The sequence below is a fragment of the Hippopotamus amphibius genome, chromosome 12 (assembly GCF_030028045.1).
Source record: "Hippopotamus amphibius kiboko isolate mHipAmp2 chromosome 12, mHipAmp2.hap2, whole genome shotgun sequence".
Classification (NCBI taxonomy): domain Eukaryota; kingdom Metazoa; phylum Chordata; class Mammalia; order Artiodactyla; family Hippopotamidae; genus Hippopotamus; species Hippopotamus amphibius.
The window spans coordinates 33,383,779-33,401,689 of record NC_080197.1 but is presented as its reverse complement, the minus strand read 5'-3'; the positions used below and the strand labels follow the sequence as shown (position 1 = coordinate 33,401,689).

Here is a 17,911-nt window from a genome sequence, read left to right as displayed (position 1 = left end):
GGTTTGGGTCTAACAGGACTCAATGCCCAAAAGAACAGTGTTGTTTTCCTACCCGCCCCAAACTGAACAAAATCTAACTCAATTCCAGATTTTAGAAATGAAAAGCTCACCAGGGGCATGACGGGAATAGCTTAGAACCCGAAAAGGAGACTCAGGCTGCCCAGCTGTGCCGCCCACGAGTTGTGTGACCTTAGGTGAGTTACTTTCTCTCTCCGGGCTGGCTCCTGAGGCACTGGCTACAGGCTCAGCAAGTCCCCTCCTGCTGCCCCTCCAGCAAGCCATGCAGTGACTCCTCCTCCAGCTGCAACCTGGCTGGAACTTCGCCTGGAGACTGTTTCCACGTTTCAGAAATGCCCCAAATCACGACGAAGTGATAAGTCTGCCCTTGGGGCATGTGCAGGCTCTGATAGTCCAAAGGGCACAAACTGGTGAAGAAAGAGAAGCTGCCCTGCTGTGTGTGGACCAGTCAGCACTCTGTGGAGTTCTAACAAAGGAAACCGCTTGACTCAACAAGGCCTAATCTTATTATCTGAGTTGGTGTGTTCGCTGTTTTCTCAGAGATTAATATTCTCTGAATAACAAACTTCACCGTCAAGCTCTGAACTTCTGTTACCAGTGGCTTTACTTGCTTCTTCCTTGGGGCAAAAGAGTGATGATTAAATGAACTCTAGGTCAGCTATCCCCACACACTTCTGCAATGTGTGAACACTTGTAAAAGGGTAAATGTCCCTGTGGTTCTATTCCTCACCAGTGTCAGCTGAGGTCTCAAAACTAATTTTGCAGAATTACCTGGAGTGCTGGTGAGTAGGATTCTGGGGCTCCCACCTCAGGAATCCACATGTTCCCGTACAGATACAGCTGACTATTAGCATTTCCCACTTTCTGGAGTCTGAGGGGGCAGCTGTTTACATTGCATCATGTCTCTGTGCTCAAAACCCTCCCCACAGCTCCTCCCCCTTCCCCTCCCTGCATGGAGTGGTGCTCATACCGGTGGGGCCACATGTCACGAGGTAAAACCATAGAAAAGACCTTCTCCTTCCAAACTCCTGCTCTACCTACAAGGCTGATTCTTGAGAAGGGGAGTCCTGGGCCCGCAGTGCTTCTTGGGGGCCTGTTAATATACGTTCACTAAAAGCACTGCTTCGCAATAGAGAAAACGGATTCAGGATGAAGAATCACAAACAGCTTATTTGACAGTAAACCAGTAGCCAGCACTCTTTTCTAGATAATTCTGAAAGAAGTACTTTGATCAAAGCATAACCTTTTTTTGCTCCCAAATAAATCAGAGAGGAGATAAAAGCCTGGCATTTGGATAAACATTTGGAATAAGAGAAAGATTCCCAACTTTAATACCAACTTTTTCATTCAATGAGGAGGGAGCTGTGAGCTTAACTCCAATTGTCCAAAACACCCCAACCTCCACACCTCACCCACACGTGGAAGGTAAAGTCCTTTATCCCCAATTCATCCACAAATAACCACACGCGAGATAAATTAAAAATGCTTCCTTTATTACATAAAGCCAGTACTGCTACTTCTAAATTCCACTGATTGTGCATCTCTGTGTTGTTCAGCGTTACGCCTGTGATGTGAAAGGCAGTCGCTTCCAGGTGTCCTCAGCGTGGCTTCCTGTGGGTGTTGGCCGTCACACCTGCCCCCGGTTCACGTCCCGGGCCCCAGGGTAAACATAATGTTCTTCCAAACCTTACTGTACCAGAAGCAACAAAGTTCTGAAGGAGACACAAAGATCCCAGCATCCCAGTCTGTCAATACACCACCTCACCATTTTCATTAACAAAAGGGATTATACTGGAGCCCGAATCTGCATTATAATTTGCTATTACAAGACAGCACACATTCTCCTGGTTTCCAAGATGCAAGGTCACCCTCAGAACAGCCTCTCCACTAGACTAGCGAGCAGCCGCAGGTGCAGGAGCTGCTTCCTGCATGCCAACTATGTGCTCGAAGTAGTGCTTTGCAAGATCAGCGCTGGTTCTAAGCAGTCTCCACCACACATCTGGCAGAATCAAGGGGCTGCCTGACAATCTTATGAAGTTAGTATACTAGTGCTGTTACATGCTGTGAGGAGAATTATCTTCCATTATTCAGTTTAGCGCAACAGAAAATAAAGAATTTGGGCCAAAATTATAACCAGATTATGACCAATTCTCTAAGCAAAGGAAACAAAGTTAACTGCTGAGGTTAACAAAGATATAATGATTCTCTCCATGTGGCCGTGGACTGTTTTGTGAACCGCACTATTAAAAATCACGAGCTTAACAAAAATCTTTACAAGTCAACGCATCGAAACAGGCATTTAGCCAATAAGAATTTAATTTCACACCGATGAAACTTTAGAGTTTAGATTTATTTAGGGCCATTTGCACATGTTCATAGAATAGTTCGTTTACCCTAACCAAGTGACAAGACAGCTCCCCCTCAGCAAGTCCCTGGCCTAAACTTATTTGCTTTACTTATGTAGCAAGAGGATAACATTAAACACGGAAGCTTTCCATCTGTGGCACCGAATGATGACCTACACAGGGCATCCTTCAAAAGCTACAATTAAGGATCCACCTAGCTTTTCTGCAATACAAGCCCGATTGAGGTCTTCTGGCCCATTTGCTTGACATTCGTGTTTTATGCCTAGGGAGGAAAAACAACAGTTCTACTTAGAATTATGGCAGTAGCTTACCTATTTCTCTAAGACATCAAACCATTTTAAAAGACCAGTTCAAACATGGGTGGGAAAGCTGTGGCACATACAAACCACGGAATACCACACACGATGCGTAACTGTAACCACATGCATCAACACGAATGACTCTCAGACTAACGCTGATGAAAAGAAGCCAGACCTAAAGGTGTATGTTCCAGATGGTTCCACATGTATAACACAAAATTGGCCAGAGCTACTTCATGCTGTTAGGAGCCAGGGGACTGGTGTCCCCGGGAGGAAGGAGTAACAGGAAGTGATGTGAGAAGTGAGGCTTCAGGGCACCAGGCATTAAATCAGGGAACAACCGTGACACACTGCTTTTCTACAGATACGCTGTATTTCAACAGAAAGTTAAAAAGCAGGTCCAGCCATAATTTTTCTTGGTTTTTAAAATATACGTAAACATATGAATTTGATGTTGATGGTACAGTTGATTTAGTCAACTGTACTGAGGAATAAGAGCACTTACAAATGGGATCCCTTCTGCTCTAGAAAACAGCTCTCCAGTGGCACCACACGGTACATTTAAGAAATCTATCACAGTGAAGACTATGTAAAATATTTCACCCATTGCCTTCTCAGAAAAATTGCATCACCACACTGCACAAGGAGCTCAATTATAGAGTCATATACACTAGACTCTCTGTAAAAGCTGCTCTCTTTTAAACAGCTGCATTGTTTTCTGATTTTCCATAATTTTAAGACCATCTCAAGTTGAAAGCATGGCAGGTCAGCTTTTAGACCACTCAGGACTGACTGGAGAAAGCCAGTAACAGTGTCACCAGGAAAAAAGTCACTAGGGAGATGGTCTTTCACATCAGCAAATCAAGTCCATGGAGCAGCTGCTTCACTGGAAGGTGCCGCAGGAGGAGGAGGAAGAGGAAGAGGAGGAGGAGGAATCCACTCTGACTCCCTCTCGGGTGCCCTGTACAAGTGCTGAAGCTAAGGCGTCACATTAAAGCACCAGCTGCCCGGCCGGTGCTCACTCCCGGGGGCAGTCCGACAGCAAACCACACACACATGGGGCCTGACAAGGACTGCAGAATGCAGCAGTGGGTTTCAGGAAAAGAAGCGAAAATTCTGTTTCACAAGTCAAACGAGCTGGGGCAAACCTGACCTACTGCAAGAATATAAAAATTAGTCACAGTAAAACAAACAGAATGAAAACGACACTGGACCAAGCCCCTGTGACCTTGGCTCTCCCAGCTGTCTGGAGCAGCCACAGCAGGAAGGTGGGGGCCACCACTTCGACTGCACACCTCCTGTGCACAGCTGGGAGAATCCAGGCCACGGGGGTCACATGGGCCGAGGTCACACAGCAGTCAGATGACAAGCTTCGCCCTCAGGGGGCTAAGGGCACTAGCCCCATGCTCTGTCCATCATACCAACATCTCCTCCCGGCTGGAAAGAGTAAGAACGTCCAGGCCACTTCATCAGGATCCCACTCACCCAGCAGCAAGTCAGACTTAACTGGCCAGCCCAAGGACTGAGGCCACTTCCCTTTGGACACAGGTGAGTCAATAACCTAAAATCATACCATTCCAAAGAAAAGCCAGAGATAAGAGCATCCCTTCCTAGTTACGAACATTTTCTTCTTTCAACTTTCTTCAATCAACTACACTCAGAGGCATCAGCAAATGTATTACCTAGTACCCACCTGCTATGGGAGAAACTTGGCAGCATCTCAAACTAGTTTAACACCAGACTGAACAAGCGATTCGCACCCAGTGTCGAGGGAACAGAACATTAAGCATAGGCCTTTCAGCCTAGGGTGACCCACACAAAGCAGAGATGTGCTGAAAGCTGGTCCAGCCTTCTGGGGTTTTCTTCTAAACAAGCAGTGCTTCCCTTCTCTGTGGCCGGGGCCCTCCAAGGAGAGTAAGGTGCTTCTTAGAAAAGGTGGTCCCCATTCCAGGGCTCACCGCATCACTGAATACCTGGAAATCAACTAGACCATACCTTGAAATTTCTTTTTGATCGCATCCTTGGAGCTCGCATAGATCATTTTACTTTTCAGAGGTGCTAGTTCTGGTGCCCTGGATAGAGAGGTGCCAAAAAAGAAAAACACTGGTTTAGAGAAAGTACAATTTACATCATGCTAAACATCTGCATCGGTGGGGGGGGGAGGGTCTTCAGAATCTTCTAGGAGGGCTCCTCTAACTACACAACTTTTCCACTTCCACTCCTCCTCGGACTGTAGTGGACGACCATATACAGAATAACTCGGGCTGACCAAGGTGGGAAAAAAGTTGAGGATCGATGATTAGAAATCAGTTACTGGAGCTAGAACAAAAGAAACAGCACTGGATAATTCACTGTATTACCCAACTGTATTTTTGAAAATAACTTTTTTTTATTTGTATCAATAAAGGCTTGAATTCAGGCTAATAACCACCATCTTCATATGATGTTTTTAATACTTTCTGGAGGGAAAAAAGTTTCAAAATACAGAAAAGTACAGAGAATTATCTGTAAATCAAGTATCTGCCACCCGGAATTAAGAAATGCTAGCAATTTTTGCTTCAGATTGTTTTCTGGAAAAGAATGTATATGAAGTCCAAGTCCCCTTACTGTCCCCTCCCCACTCAGTCCCTTCATTCACATCTATTCCAACAGCAAATTCTGACCATGAGCACTCATTTTCCATCTCAGTCTAACATAATAAAACATGGTGCAAGGATTTCTTTTTCTAAGCTTAATGGCAACTCAGCAGTAATTATGTCTTAACTGTTAATAGTACTATTCTTATATTTACAAAATTTTGAGTACCTCCCCCTCTGGAATGAACACTGGAATCACCGCATACCCTTTACCACGTGCTTCATTAGCAATACCAAAAAGTAACCAAAAAAACTGACAATGCACAGAAAAACCTCAGCTACTCAGACTGCACACCTACGAATGTGTTATTTCTGACTACACACCAAACCTCAGGCCAGCCTGCACTCCACACCACCAGGCTGCCATACTTCCAGGACGTTCCACAGTCATGAACACCGTGGGCCGGCATGGCCCTCACCTAGCCTGCTGCCCCCAGAGCAGGCTGAGTCTATCCTTGGGAACAAGGAAAAGGGCCGTTTCTCAGTCTCTCAGACGCCCAGATGAGTATTCCTCCCAACTCTGAGGTCCAAGGAGGGAGACAAAGCCACAACAAGGACCTCAGGTGCACCAGCTACAAAATTAAATGGGTGCTTTTCTTATGCAAAATAGGTCAGGGACAAAAAAAAGCTTTAGCTGTTCTGATTTTACTCTAACCAGATCTTTACAACACCTGCAGTAAGAGCCATTCCCTGGGCCCTAAACAGAGCCTGTTATGGAAAACTCCTATAATAAGGTTTTATTTTTCTGTTAAAAAGTAATAATGCAAAATAAAACGCTGCACTAACACTGAATTTTCTCGTCTTCATTCTTTTATTTTCCAAATATTCTTTAATAAGGAGGTATCATTTTCATAGTGGAAAAAAAAGAATAAAAAATCAGGATAAAAAATAGTGTAAATGAAGGAAATATTCACCAATATAAAAGCTTAAAACTTTAGCTGCCTTATCTGCCTCTCCGAGTAAATCCCAGAAGGGCCAGGGCTTTACCTGTTTTTTTCACAGCTATTTTCCCAGCCCTAACACAATGCCTGGCAGGTAGCAGAAATAAAAGTTTAACGGATGCAGCTGCAATTAACATGCTCGCTTTTAAAGTCTCACTATTTACCTTTGTGCATTTGTGTCTGTGGCCACCAAGCCTGCTCCACAGTGAGCACCCAATCCCCGCATCTGACCTCAGGTCTGCAGCCTCGCTGCATCTCAGCCTCACCAGGCACAGCCAGGGCTGCCAGGGACTGCGATGAGCCCTAGGGTTACATTCCCTGAAACCAGAACTCTTCTGACTTCCCAGCGCCATGTCTCACACTGCTGGCGGCACACAGCTCAGAGCTAAGCCCCTCCTGCCTTGCCTGGCTCAGGCCCAAGTGTCAAGATGACACTCACTCCCCTCCAAATCAGAGGCTGTTCCACTTCCCCCTTACCCTTGAAAGCCAGAGAAGATGATCACTGTGTAAGAATTCCATATCAAGGAATGTACTATACATAATACAATTAAATGAGGAATATAGGGTGACTTTTAAGTCAAGCTTAATCTCAAATATGAACTTACTTAAAAAGACCAGAGTAACTAAACAACCTTTCAAGAAAAAAGGCCATGTCGACCACTTTGTAGCACGTCTTCACTGTTTACAGCAGCGCTGTCCAACAGAGCTTCCCACTGTGAAGGAAATGTTCTGTATTGGTGCTGCCTAGGAAGGTAGCCACTAGTCATGTGCCACTACTGAGCATTTGAAATGTAACAACTCAACTAAGAAAGGGAACTTCAGACTCTGTTTAACTGAGCATCTGAAATGTGGCAACTCAACTAAGAAATGGAACTTCAAACTCTGTGTAATTTCAACAGCCCCCAGTGGCTAGTAGCGACCCTACTGAACAGCATGGACACAGAGCACCAACTTAAAAAGCAGCGAATCACAGAGGCACAAGTGAAGAGGGAGGCTGCTTCCTGGCACAGCGTGTTGGAGAAGAATTTGGTGAGGTGCTAAGCTAACAATAAGAGATTAAAACTCTGAGTTTTACAAAGGCTCAATATTTCCACCAATGCTTACCACAAAAAAAACATCAACTCCTCTTTTCTGGATTCCTTTGTTTCAAAGCTTGCATCATACAAAGCATAGCGACAATCTTTTTCAGGAAGCATTCCCACAAAATGCTTGAAAGGATCAGTTATGGTTACACCAATATCTCCAACCAAGATCTCTTTGCCTTCTTCTACAATGATGCACTTTTTGTCTGCACTGAGACAAAAAATGACAGCCTTCTTTCTTTTCTTGATTTCTTCTGGTGTGGAGCACTTCCGAACTTTCATGTCATAAAAAATGCGACATACTTCATCAGCAACTTGCACTCCTGAGGCCTAGAATGAGAAGAAAAAAAAAAAAAATCAAAGAGGCTTACAATTTTTATCATGCCAAATATAGAACACTATGTAACTTTTGGTTACAGGCTGGCATACACTTAAATTTTTTAAGGTATATTTACCATCTAATAGGAAGATCAGGAAATCTGAGCTGCAAACACTAATTTCAGTCATTAAACTTTTTAAAAGATTACATATATAAGCCATTCATCACTACTATGTAGGAGTAAGGAAAGATTCAGCTACAGCAGCTCCTCTAACCCTAAAAACTAGAAAATGGTGCTTCCTGGGGTGCTGAATTATTTTCTTCTTTTAGAGGTTGCTCAGAGCCCTGACTGGGGGTAGTCATCTCCCCAGTGTGGGTGTTAACAATACTCAAAATTCTTTTCATAACGAATAATAGATGGTCAGAGTGGCTGGGTTGGGAAAATTCCACTCCTACAGCACATCCTTCTCTAATAAAAGAAGAATTAAAAGGTCTTTGTTCTACTCACATGTCAAAATTCTATGATTAATATCCAGTGACATGTCAGTCACATACCTTCAAAATTTCAATTATAAAATCTCCAAGTTTTAAATTAAAATTAGAAAAAATAAGGTTGCTAGGAGACCAGATCTTAATCGTTCCCACCGAATGGAAAGAAATGATAATTATGCGATGTGACAGAAGTGTTAGCTAACCTACGATGGTAATCATATTGCAATATATGAATCAAAAATCAACACCTTAAGGGGAAGCGGAGATGAAGTGAGAGAGTAGCATAGACATATATATATACTAGCAACTGTAAAATAGAGAGCTAGTGGGAAGTTGCTGTATAACAAAGGGAGATCAACTTGATGATGGGTGATGCCTTAGAGGGCCGGGATGGGGAGGGTTGGGGGGAGTCGCGGGAGGGAGGGGATATGGGGATATATGTATAAATACAGCTGATTCACTATGGTGTACCTCATAAACTGGTAAAAAAAAAAAAAATCAACACCTTGTAAACCCTAAGCTTACATAATGTTACATGTCAATTATATCTGAAAAATAAATATTTACTGCTATAACAAAGAGGATAGCTTAATTAAGGATTATATCGACCAGAAAAAATAACCTTTTACCATGTTATATTTGCTATTACAAAACGGCGAAGTGGTTACACAAGATCTTAATAACAAAAGATCTAAAGTCACTTTTTGATCTTTCCATCTTCTTTAGGGAATGTGCTATTTCCATTAACTTTATAATTTTTTATGCTTCATTAACTACTATGGTTTGCATGTTAGTTTTTCTAAAGCAAGAATTATAAACTTAATAGAATTTAAATACTAAACAATGCCAAACTGTTAATGATACCTCAAATTAGCATCAAGTCATTTGATTAAGAAATATAAATGCATGTGAGATGAAAAAAATAACCCGCACACTAGGAAAAAATATTTGCAAATCTTACATCCAATAAGAAACTTGCATCCACAATATGTATAAGGAAACCTTATAACAACAATAAAAAAGTCAACCCAATTTAAAAATGGGCAAGTGATCTGAATAGACATTTCTCAAAGAAGATTTAAAAAACGGCCAAGAAGCACTTGGAAAAACTGCTCAACATCATTAGTCATTAGGGAAGTGCATATCAAAACTACAATTTAAAACTGCTTCACACCCACTAGGATGGCTATAAACAAAAAAGACAACGGTAACAAATGTTGGTGAGGCTGTTGAGAAACTAGGGCCCTTAAACGTTGCTGGAAGAACTGTAAGATGGTGCAGCTGCTTCAGGAAACCATCTTGAAGTTTCTCAAAATGTTAAACATGGAGTTAACATGTAGCAACGCCACTCCTAGGAAATGAAACATACATCCACACAGAGACCTGTACATGAAAGTTCACAGCAGCATTATTCCTAACAGCCAAAAAGTAGAAAGAACCCAATGTTTATCAGCTGATGAACAGATAAACACAATGTGGCATATCTGTAAAACAGAATATTATTCAGCTACAACAGGAGGTGCTGCTACACTACACATGAACCCTGAAAACATTATGCTAAGCGAAAGATCAGACATAAGAGGCCAACTATCTCATGATTCTATTTCCATGAAACGTTCAAAACAGGCAAATCCATGGACAGGAAACAACTAGTGATTTCCAGTGGCGAAGGGGAGAGAGAATACAGACTGACTACTAATGGGATGGGGCATCTTTTTGGAGTGATGGAATGTTCTGGAATTTGACAGTGGTGATGGATGCACAACTCTGGAAACACTGAAAAGCAGTGAACTGTACTTTATGTGAATTATATCTCAACAAAGCTGGTACTTAAAAATGCATGTAAGAATTCTGGGGGTTAAACTACAAAAGATCCTAGCAGTTACTTAGTATTAAGGTAACTGGGCTGTGTAATCATCTCATTCATTAAAAGAGCTCACCTCAATCACCTAATCTAATCCACATCTAATCATAATCCACTTCAATCCTACCTAATTGAATCCACATTTTGTTTATAAATGAACATTTTACTCTAACAAAGAGGTAAATATAGAAAACTAAGGCTAGAAAACACCTCAAGAGTTACACAATCTTATCATTTCCCACTTTTAAAAAATACTTTCTTAAACTTTCTTTTACTGCTTTAGGAGTAGTATTGTTTGATCTTCATGGTTCATCTATGTAAAGCAAGTTAAGAATATTTTGATTTTTTGAAGAGATGAATAAAATGTTCAAAGTAACAAAAATTAACAAGGAATCAGAAACAGACCTAGCCCATTTGACTAACCCATCTTTAAAAGCATGAAGGAAACATCTGAAGCCTTAAATGCAACCAATTAATATCTGAATGTATCTGTCAATACCTAAGTGAAATATATTTCAAACAACACTCTAAATTCTGATTTGGAAATTAATCAAATTAATTACATATCAGTAATTGAAAACAGAATGTAAATGTGTATTCTGCAGTCATAATGCAACCAACCTCAGCCAAATCTGGCTGTAGCTCACAGACACCTTAAAAGCCTCAGTAAGGAGGAATTTTGGCTTTTTTCTATCAGAAATGAAGAATATGGAAGTTTCTGATGAGGGGAATACTTTAGACATTTATGTTTGATGAAACTAACACCTAAGGCAGTGAAGGAGAAACTGACAAAGACACTGGAAGCAGGAAGACCACTTTTGAGGCAACTACAAATATCCAGAGAAAGCTCTGAACTACAGCAGTGTTGCTGAAAACAAAAACAAAGCCAAGGACATTTCAAAGTAGAGCCAATACAGCTGAGTGAAACAGGAAGGAAGAGCATCAAAGACAACCCCGGATGGATTCTCCAGACAGATGACTAGAAAGACGGTGACGGATAAACGGAAGGGGGAGGATGGGCACAGTTTAACACGTTAATCTTGGAGAATGTGCAAGACTCCTAGGTGCGGATGACCAGTTAGCAACTGGTCATGAGCACAAATCTAATAGGAAGGCTCCATCTAATCAATATTTTGGACCAAAGTCACTACCACAGAGGCATATCAACATTAAGTAGCAAAACACAAACAAGTCAAGGGAACTAAGAAGTTATCAGAAGGCTAAGAAGAAAAAGTAAGATGAGAGAAAACAGCATCCTAGAAGCCAAGGGAGAATATTTTCAGAAGGGAGGTCATCAATCCCAGAAACTGTAAAGTTTGGGAGTAAGTGCAAACAGACCACTGGGCTGGACACCTGGGCCTCTGAGCCTTTCAGGAGACTGGAGGGACGGGCAGGAGTCCAGGGATGCACAGGGAACCGACGTAAATCAGAGAGGATGGTGATGGGAAGGGAGAGGACCAAATGCTGACTTCATGGAAGTTGTCTTCAACTGTGCAGATTACACCACACTAAAAATTTAAGAGCTTGAAGGAACAAGAGAAAGCCAAAACACTAAAGAAAAAGAAAAAAACACTAATATTGAGTACTTCTATTGTCACACACTTCTAAATCACAATTCTATGAGATAGCCACTATCACTGTCTGCATCGTACAGATGAGGAAACTGACACATGGAAAGATTAAGTAACTTGGCCAGAGTCACACTGAAACTGACAAAAAAAACTGAGGTTTAAACTCACGCATTTGGCTCCAGAGGATACTCAACCACCCAAACAACAGAGTCAGAGCCCTACAGAGACTGATGAGACCCAGGATACAGATGGGGGAGTCAGTCTTAGAGAAGGAATAGCCTTTCTTCCTTTAAAACAGGAAGAGGGAGGGTAAAGATTTAGAATAGCTGTTATGGGGAGTTCCAAAGGGAATCCCCTGAGGAGCAGCAAAATGGATCCGGGGACCCCAGAGGTCCAGCTGAGGTCAGAGAGGCAACAGCAGAGCAATCTGGCAGAAAGCAGATGCTGACAGAGGTGCCGGTGGAGAGGAAGGACTGTGCGTTCTCCCGAGGTGTCCAGGCTCAAGGTTTTCAATCATCTAATCCAAATGACTTGCACACTGTTCAGACTTCTGCCTTTCTGAGCTCACAGCCTTTACACCCAACTTCCTATCTAACGTCTCCAGCTGGATGTTTCCAAGGCATCTGAAGCTCGGCATGTCCAAAATCAAGTGCAGGCTTGGTCTCCTCCTGATCCGTCTTCCTTTCTCAGCACACACCACATCCCAGTTTCACAGAAGCCCCAAACCTAAGAGACAGCCTCAACAATCCTTCACCCTCACCTCTACCCTTTGAATTTCCACATCTTTCTCCAAGACATTCATTTCTCTCCATTTCTGGTGCCACTCTCCCAGCCCAAGCTGTTACTGGAACTGTTTCAATAACCTCTCAAATTGCTGCAGGGGAGGCAGATGAGGGTATGTATGTGCCCAGGAAGCCTTGTTCATAAGGTCAGCTGGGGCCATATGACTGAGATCCGCTTGGTGAGAGGTGGGCCCAGTGATATAAACCACTTCTGGGCCTGGCCCTTTAAAACGATCTTCAAGCCTTGTCTTTCCCTGCAAAGATGACTTTGGCAGACACACTTCAAGACAGAAGAGGGCTGCCCGACCCGACTAGACTGCATGATAGAGATCAACCTTCACTCTATTATTAGGCCACTGAGATTTGGGGTTTAGTCAGTCATCCCAATACAACAGACTGCTCATGCTCTTGTGATCCCCTCCACTCCCCAATCCATCCTCCGCACTGCAGCCAGAGATCTGGAACTGGAACCCCATCTCTGTGCATGGAACACTTCAGTGGCTGCTTTCCACTGCTCTGAGGGTGAGAAGGCAGTAACTCTCTGGCAGGCATGATCTGGCCCCGCCCACCTCTGCAGCCCTACCTCACAGCACCCCGGCCGTGCTTGGGATGCTCACTCCCGGCTTCTGCCAGCTGTGTGCCTCCAGGCCCCTCCCAGCTCCGGGCCTCGGCTCTCACTGCTCACTGTGCCTCATTCCCTCTTTACACCTCAGGTCACTTCTCACTCTGAAAACAAGTTGTTTGGGTCAAAACTACTATCACACGCTTCCATGAGATCATGTGTCTCTAGCCCATAACACTTATTACAGTTTCAATGTCATATCTTTAAGGTTATTTGACTGTCTCCCCAAAGGCGCGGGAAGTTCCTTAAGACTGTAAGTCTGTCTTTTTCACTTCTGTGTTCCCTTGAGGAAATCAAAGATGAATCAGACCCTCAGGGAAGCATACTGATTAGTGGAGAAGATAAAGAGCATAAATAATGCTCCAATACTTGGTAAAACATTCATTATTCCTTGATAAACTCCAACAGAGGGGCGTTTACAGAACGCAGACATCAAACTGGGGGTGCAGTGGGGAGGGGAAGCTGGCTTAAAGCACTCCAAACTAGGGGGCCTGAGAGGATGAAAGACAGCTCCTGACAAAGAGAATGCAGTGTGTCCAATATGAGAAGAGGAAACAAGACGTGGGCTGGGTTGGGGGAGAGGCCACCAGCAGCCCCAGGAGTCTGGGGGCACTGTGTATTTTTTGGAAAATACATGAAGCACGCATGAGAGCCAGGGCAGGAGGAGCACTGTGGCAGGAGACCACCTACGGGCACTACAGTCAGCAAGGCAAGAGGCCATGAGGCCTCCACGAGGGTGGTGGGCACAGTACAAGGAGGCAGTGGTGCAGACACTGCGTGGGTAACAATCCCCTGTGCTCCAAAGCCACTGGCTGGGAAAGGAACCCAGAGGGGAAGGAGTCAGAATCAAGTTTTCAGTGTAGTGACCAGAGGCTGATTAGTATCACCAAATGCTTGTTTTCTCTAATCTTCCCACTGTGGTGGCTTTAGAGGCTTTCGTGTTACAGAAGTACGATTCCTTTATGACTACTAACACTATAATACTAACTTTTGTCTTGAAAGTAATTTTAAAAATGCATGACGGAACATGTATATTAGATTCAGTTGTAATGAATAAAATATGCTTAAATTTGTTAGACCTTGATTTACTTAGTATATACTTGGAATATACTTGATATGTAAGATTAAGCAAATGGTCCCTAGACTCTTGATAATGATTTTTATAAAGATGAACTAAAATAAAACTGCGAGGGCAGGCTGAGAAGGCAGGGGACACCGCTCCGCCAGCCCAGCTGGCTCTGCCACTCCCCCCCAACCCCCCCCCCCCCCCTTTCCCGGATGGGCACCAGCAGGGCTCCTCTTCCACCTTTGATTCTGGGGGATGAAATGGAAAGCTGGGGTTAAGACTAGAGCGATAGAAAAAAGATAAACTAATCTTTAAGTAATCACAAAGAGACATTACAATGAATCTTAAAAACAGTTGTAACACTGATACACTGAATCATTTGTTCACTATGTTTTTACCTAAAATATCCTCTCCCTGTAAGTCTCAGTTTTCAGCATTTCTCTGAAATGTTAATTATTAACATATTAACTGCTCAGCTATCAAGAAATCCACGGTTTACTTTTTAAAGCAAAACCAAATTCAGCTGTGATTCTAAATTTATTTCTAAAGAGTTATTTATATTCAACTGCAAAGTTTTAACAATGAAGACCATTAAAGGATAGTCTCAAAAAGGAGCAAAATCTGCTGCACAGTTGGGAAAGAAAATCTTGAGAGCAAAAATAGATTTGCTATTACAACAAGAGCCTTACAATTACCTTAAAAAGATATGTTATCCACGACTTCAGTTTCTCTCTGTTCTGTACCAGTGACCACTGAAGAATAACAGTTTCTTTTAGAACTCCACCCCATGTCAAAACAGTTGCTGTTAAATGATTACTTCACTATATTTTATCTCACATGACTACCAGTTTTACCTTGTTCTTGAAGCATAATGGATTTCAAACCTGAGTCTCCTCTGGCAGAGCTTTTGTAAAACACTGATTGAGAGATTAAATGAATACTGTACACAGAGGCACTGCCTTTATATTCAACATTCACTAAGTGTACGCTTCTTTAAATAAAGTTACTATTCACACACAGAGGGGGAAGTAAAAGCTACAAAGACTATAAAACACTGGGTATTTTAAAGTTGCAGATGACTGAACACACCTAAAACATCAACTCTCTCCATCTAGAGTAAGGGTGGTAATCTCTGAAAAAAGCTCAAGTTTTCTGATTCAATTATTGTAAACTGAACCAGTCCAAACATGAAGAGTGATGGCTTACAGAAGTCCATCTTTCAACAAAACATCAGGAACAGTGGTCTACGTCTATGCCACCAAACTCAAGTAGGACGCCTGGCTGGCTCCACAACTGATGTCAACTACACTTAATCCAACCTTCACTGGAGAAAACAGGAATGAAAGCTATTGCCTTGCCTCAGAAAATTGATTTTTTAAAAATTATTTTTCTAAGTTAAGAGAGTCTGAAACATTTGAAAGCAGGATACTGCACAACAAATACAATTGCAAATTTACAAACACCTGGCAGAAAAAAAGGCATTAATTAGGTCCTTTCTTGACCTATCAACTCTTAAACACCCAGCATAACTGCTAATCAAAAGAGCTGGGGAGTAAACTGGGGAGTTTGAAACACCTTCAGAATTATCCTTTATTTACACCATGCCTTGCACAAGGGCCAAGAGAAACAGAACATTACTAACTACAAAATATTTATGCTTTTGGCTACTACAACCGGTATCTCTGAGCAATAATGTTGAGACAACAAATAAGAGTGACAAGTACTTCAGGGACATTTTTACATACAAGATTTAAGAACCTCACAGATCCTGTGTCAAGATGGTACATACATCTAATTTATCTAACTTATATCCCTATCAAAATGCCAGTGAAAGTTCAAATAAGAAGGAATGAAATTAGTCTGAGAAGCATTTAGGTCCCCAGATCCCCTCCTGAACTCCACTCTGCCGCCACCCCATTCCCAGGAATTCTGGAGGTTATTCTCTAGAGAGGGTAAACAGTACATCTTCCTGGCTTAGATGATACTGAAACTAGGAAAATAGGTGGCCATATGTAAATGATGTTAAGACACTCCATCACCACCACCACCACCTTGAAGTCGTGCTGAATAACAGACCCTTCTGTGAATACAAATGTTCTGTATCTGCACTGTCCAATATGGCAGCCACTACCACACATGGCTACTGACCACATGAAATATGGCTAATGCAACTGAGGATCTTAAATAGTTTTACATAAAATAACACAAAATTAACTCAGTATGTACTAAAATTGTATGTTTTGGGTAAGCAAATTTATTAAAAAATGTTATGTAATTTTGTGCCTTAAAAATAGTATACTACCAATATTTAGTTTTATGAATGCCTCTATCATCAGGAACCTCGGTTACTATACTCTGCAGTAAAATAAAGCCTCCAAGGGCAAGGATTTCAACTCTAGCTTACTGTAATAATTGTGGCAACGATTTCTGGAGGTAAGGAAACATCCTTGGGGGAATTTCAGATAATAGACTCTTTTGGGGGGATATTCTTTTTTTTCCTTTTAAAAAGAGTTTTATTGAGATATAACTGACATACAATAAACTGCATATATTTAAAGTGTACAATTTGATATATTTTTCTTATTAGTCATCTATTTTATACCTATTAATGTATATATGTCAATCCCAATCTCCCAATTCATAAGGGGGGGTATACTCTGAGTGTTTGGAAGAGTCAGAACAACCAGACAGCTTAAACCTTATATTTGAAACAGTAATTTCTACCTGTTCTCTGATGACCACAACTACAAACTTAAAAACCACACTAACATCTGATGTAGCTCTCTCCTTTCTCCCTGTGACTATTAAATGAAGAGCAGAGACATGGAGAGCATAAAGGATGAGAACAGTCTTCTTTAACAATCAAGGTTCAGCCACACCTGTTACCATTATACTCCACAAAACTATCACCTACAGCAGTGAAGCAAAATTCACAATGATGAAAACTTGGGGCCTGTGGGGTGAGCTAAAAGGCTCTGTCCTAAAATCTGTCCCTGCGCAGTAAGTACAGATCAGTCAAGCAAGCACACAGCAAACCCTCCATCCCTTGTTAAGTCCAAAATGTCCAGAGCTGCTATGGTTTTACAGATCGTGCCTTGCTTAAGGGTGCCCAGCCAAGGGGGCAAGAGAGCTAAATTAAGTACCTGTTCCACCAGCCAAGAGAGGTGCCTGCAGGGCTGAGATGTCAGGAGGAGCACCGTCTTCCTGTCTCCTGAGGCCACAGCACCCCGAAAGAAGCACCATTTTGCCGTTTGCACAAAGTCTCCACACAGACTATCTGTGACCCAGAAAACATTCCAAGTTACCTCTCTGCCCTAATATACCGGGTCACTCCCCAAAGCCAGGGTGACTGAACAGTGTTAAATTTACAGCCAATTTCCACTAGTAAAAGTCCTTCATTCACCTCATAGGGAAGTACAGAAAATGTCCCTGAGACAGCCTGTGCAAACCAAACAGCAACTCTACCAGCTACATGTTAATGTTTAGTTCCACAAAAAAGATTTTATAGTTACACCTTACTTAGTAGAGGAAAAACTCATTCAGTAACCTAAATTCTATGAACCACCACCCACACCCCCACCAAAAGAAAAAAAAAACCTTACAGAAAAATCATCTCAACAGCCAAACTAGATTACATATAATAAAAGCCCAATTGCTAAAAATAATCTCTCTCACTCAGATCATATGCAATTTTATTTACAGACAATCTAACAAGGTTTAACACATTCCCCACCTGTTGGAAGGGAGAGAGGAACAATAAGGAGTTTCATAAACCCAACCCAGAAAATAACAACCCCCATTTCTTCTCCCCACCCCAAATCTACATAGAAAAATGGGAGGGGGAAAGTAACCA

The 17,911-nt window shown here is 42.2% G+C and overlaps 1 protein-coding gene across 1 annotated transcript in view; it reads right to left on the bottom strand.

Moving 5' to 3' along the window:
- Positions 1-1,490: 1,490 nt before the first annotated feature.
- Positions 1,491-17,911, bottom strand: part of DSTN (destrin, actin depolymerizing factor) — a 31,034-nt gene continuing 14,613 nt past the window's right edge. Inside the window, exons 2-4 of the mRNA XM_057703098.1 lie at positions 7,365-7,672; positions 4,679-4,755; positions 1,491-2,646 (exon numbers count right to left, since the gene is read on the bottom strand). Coding sequence (XP_057559081.1) covers positions 2,537-2,646; positions 4,679-4,755; positions 7,365-7,672 — 495 coding nt within the window. The 3' untranslated portion in view covers positions 1,491-2,536. The remainder of the gene's footprint in view (positions 2,647-4,678; positions 4,756-7,364; positions 7,673-17,911) is intronic.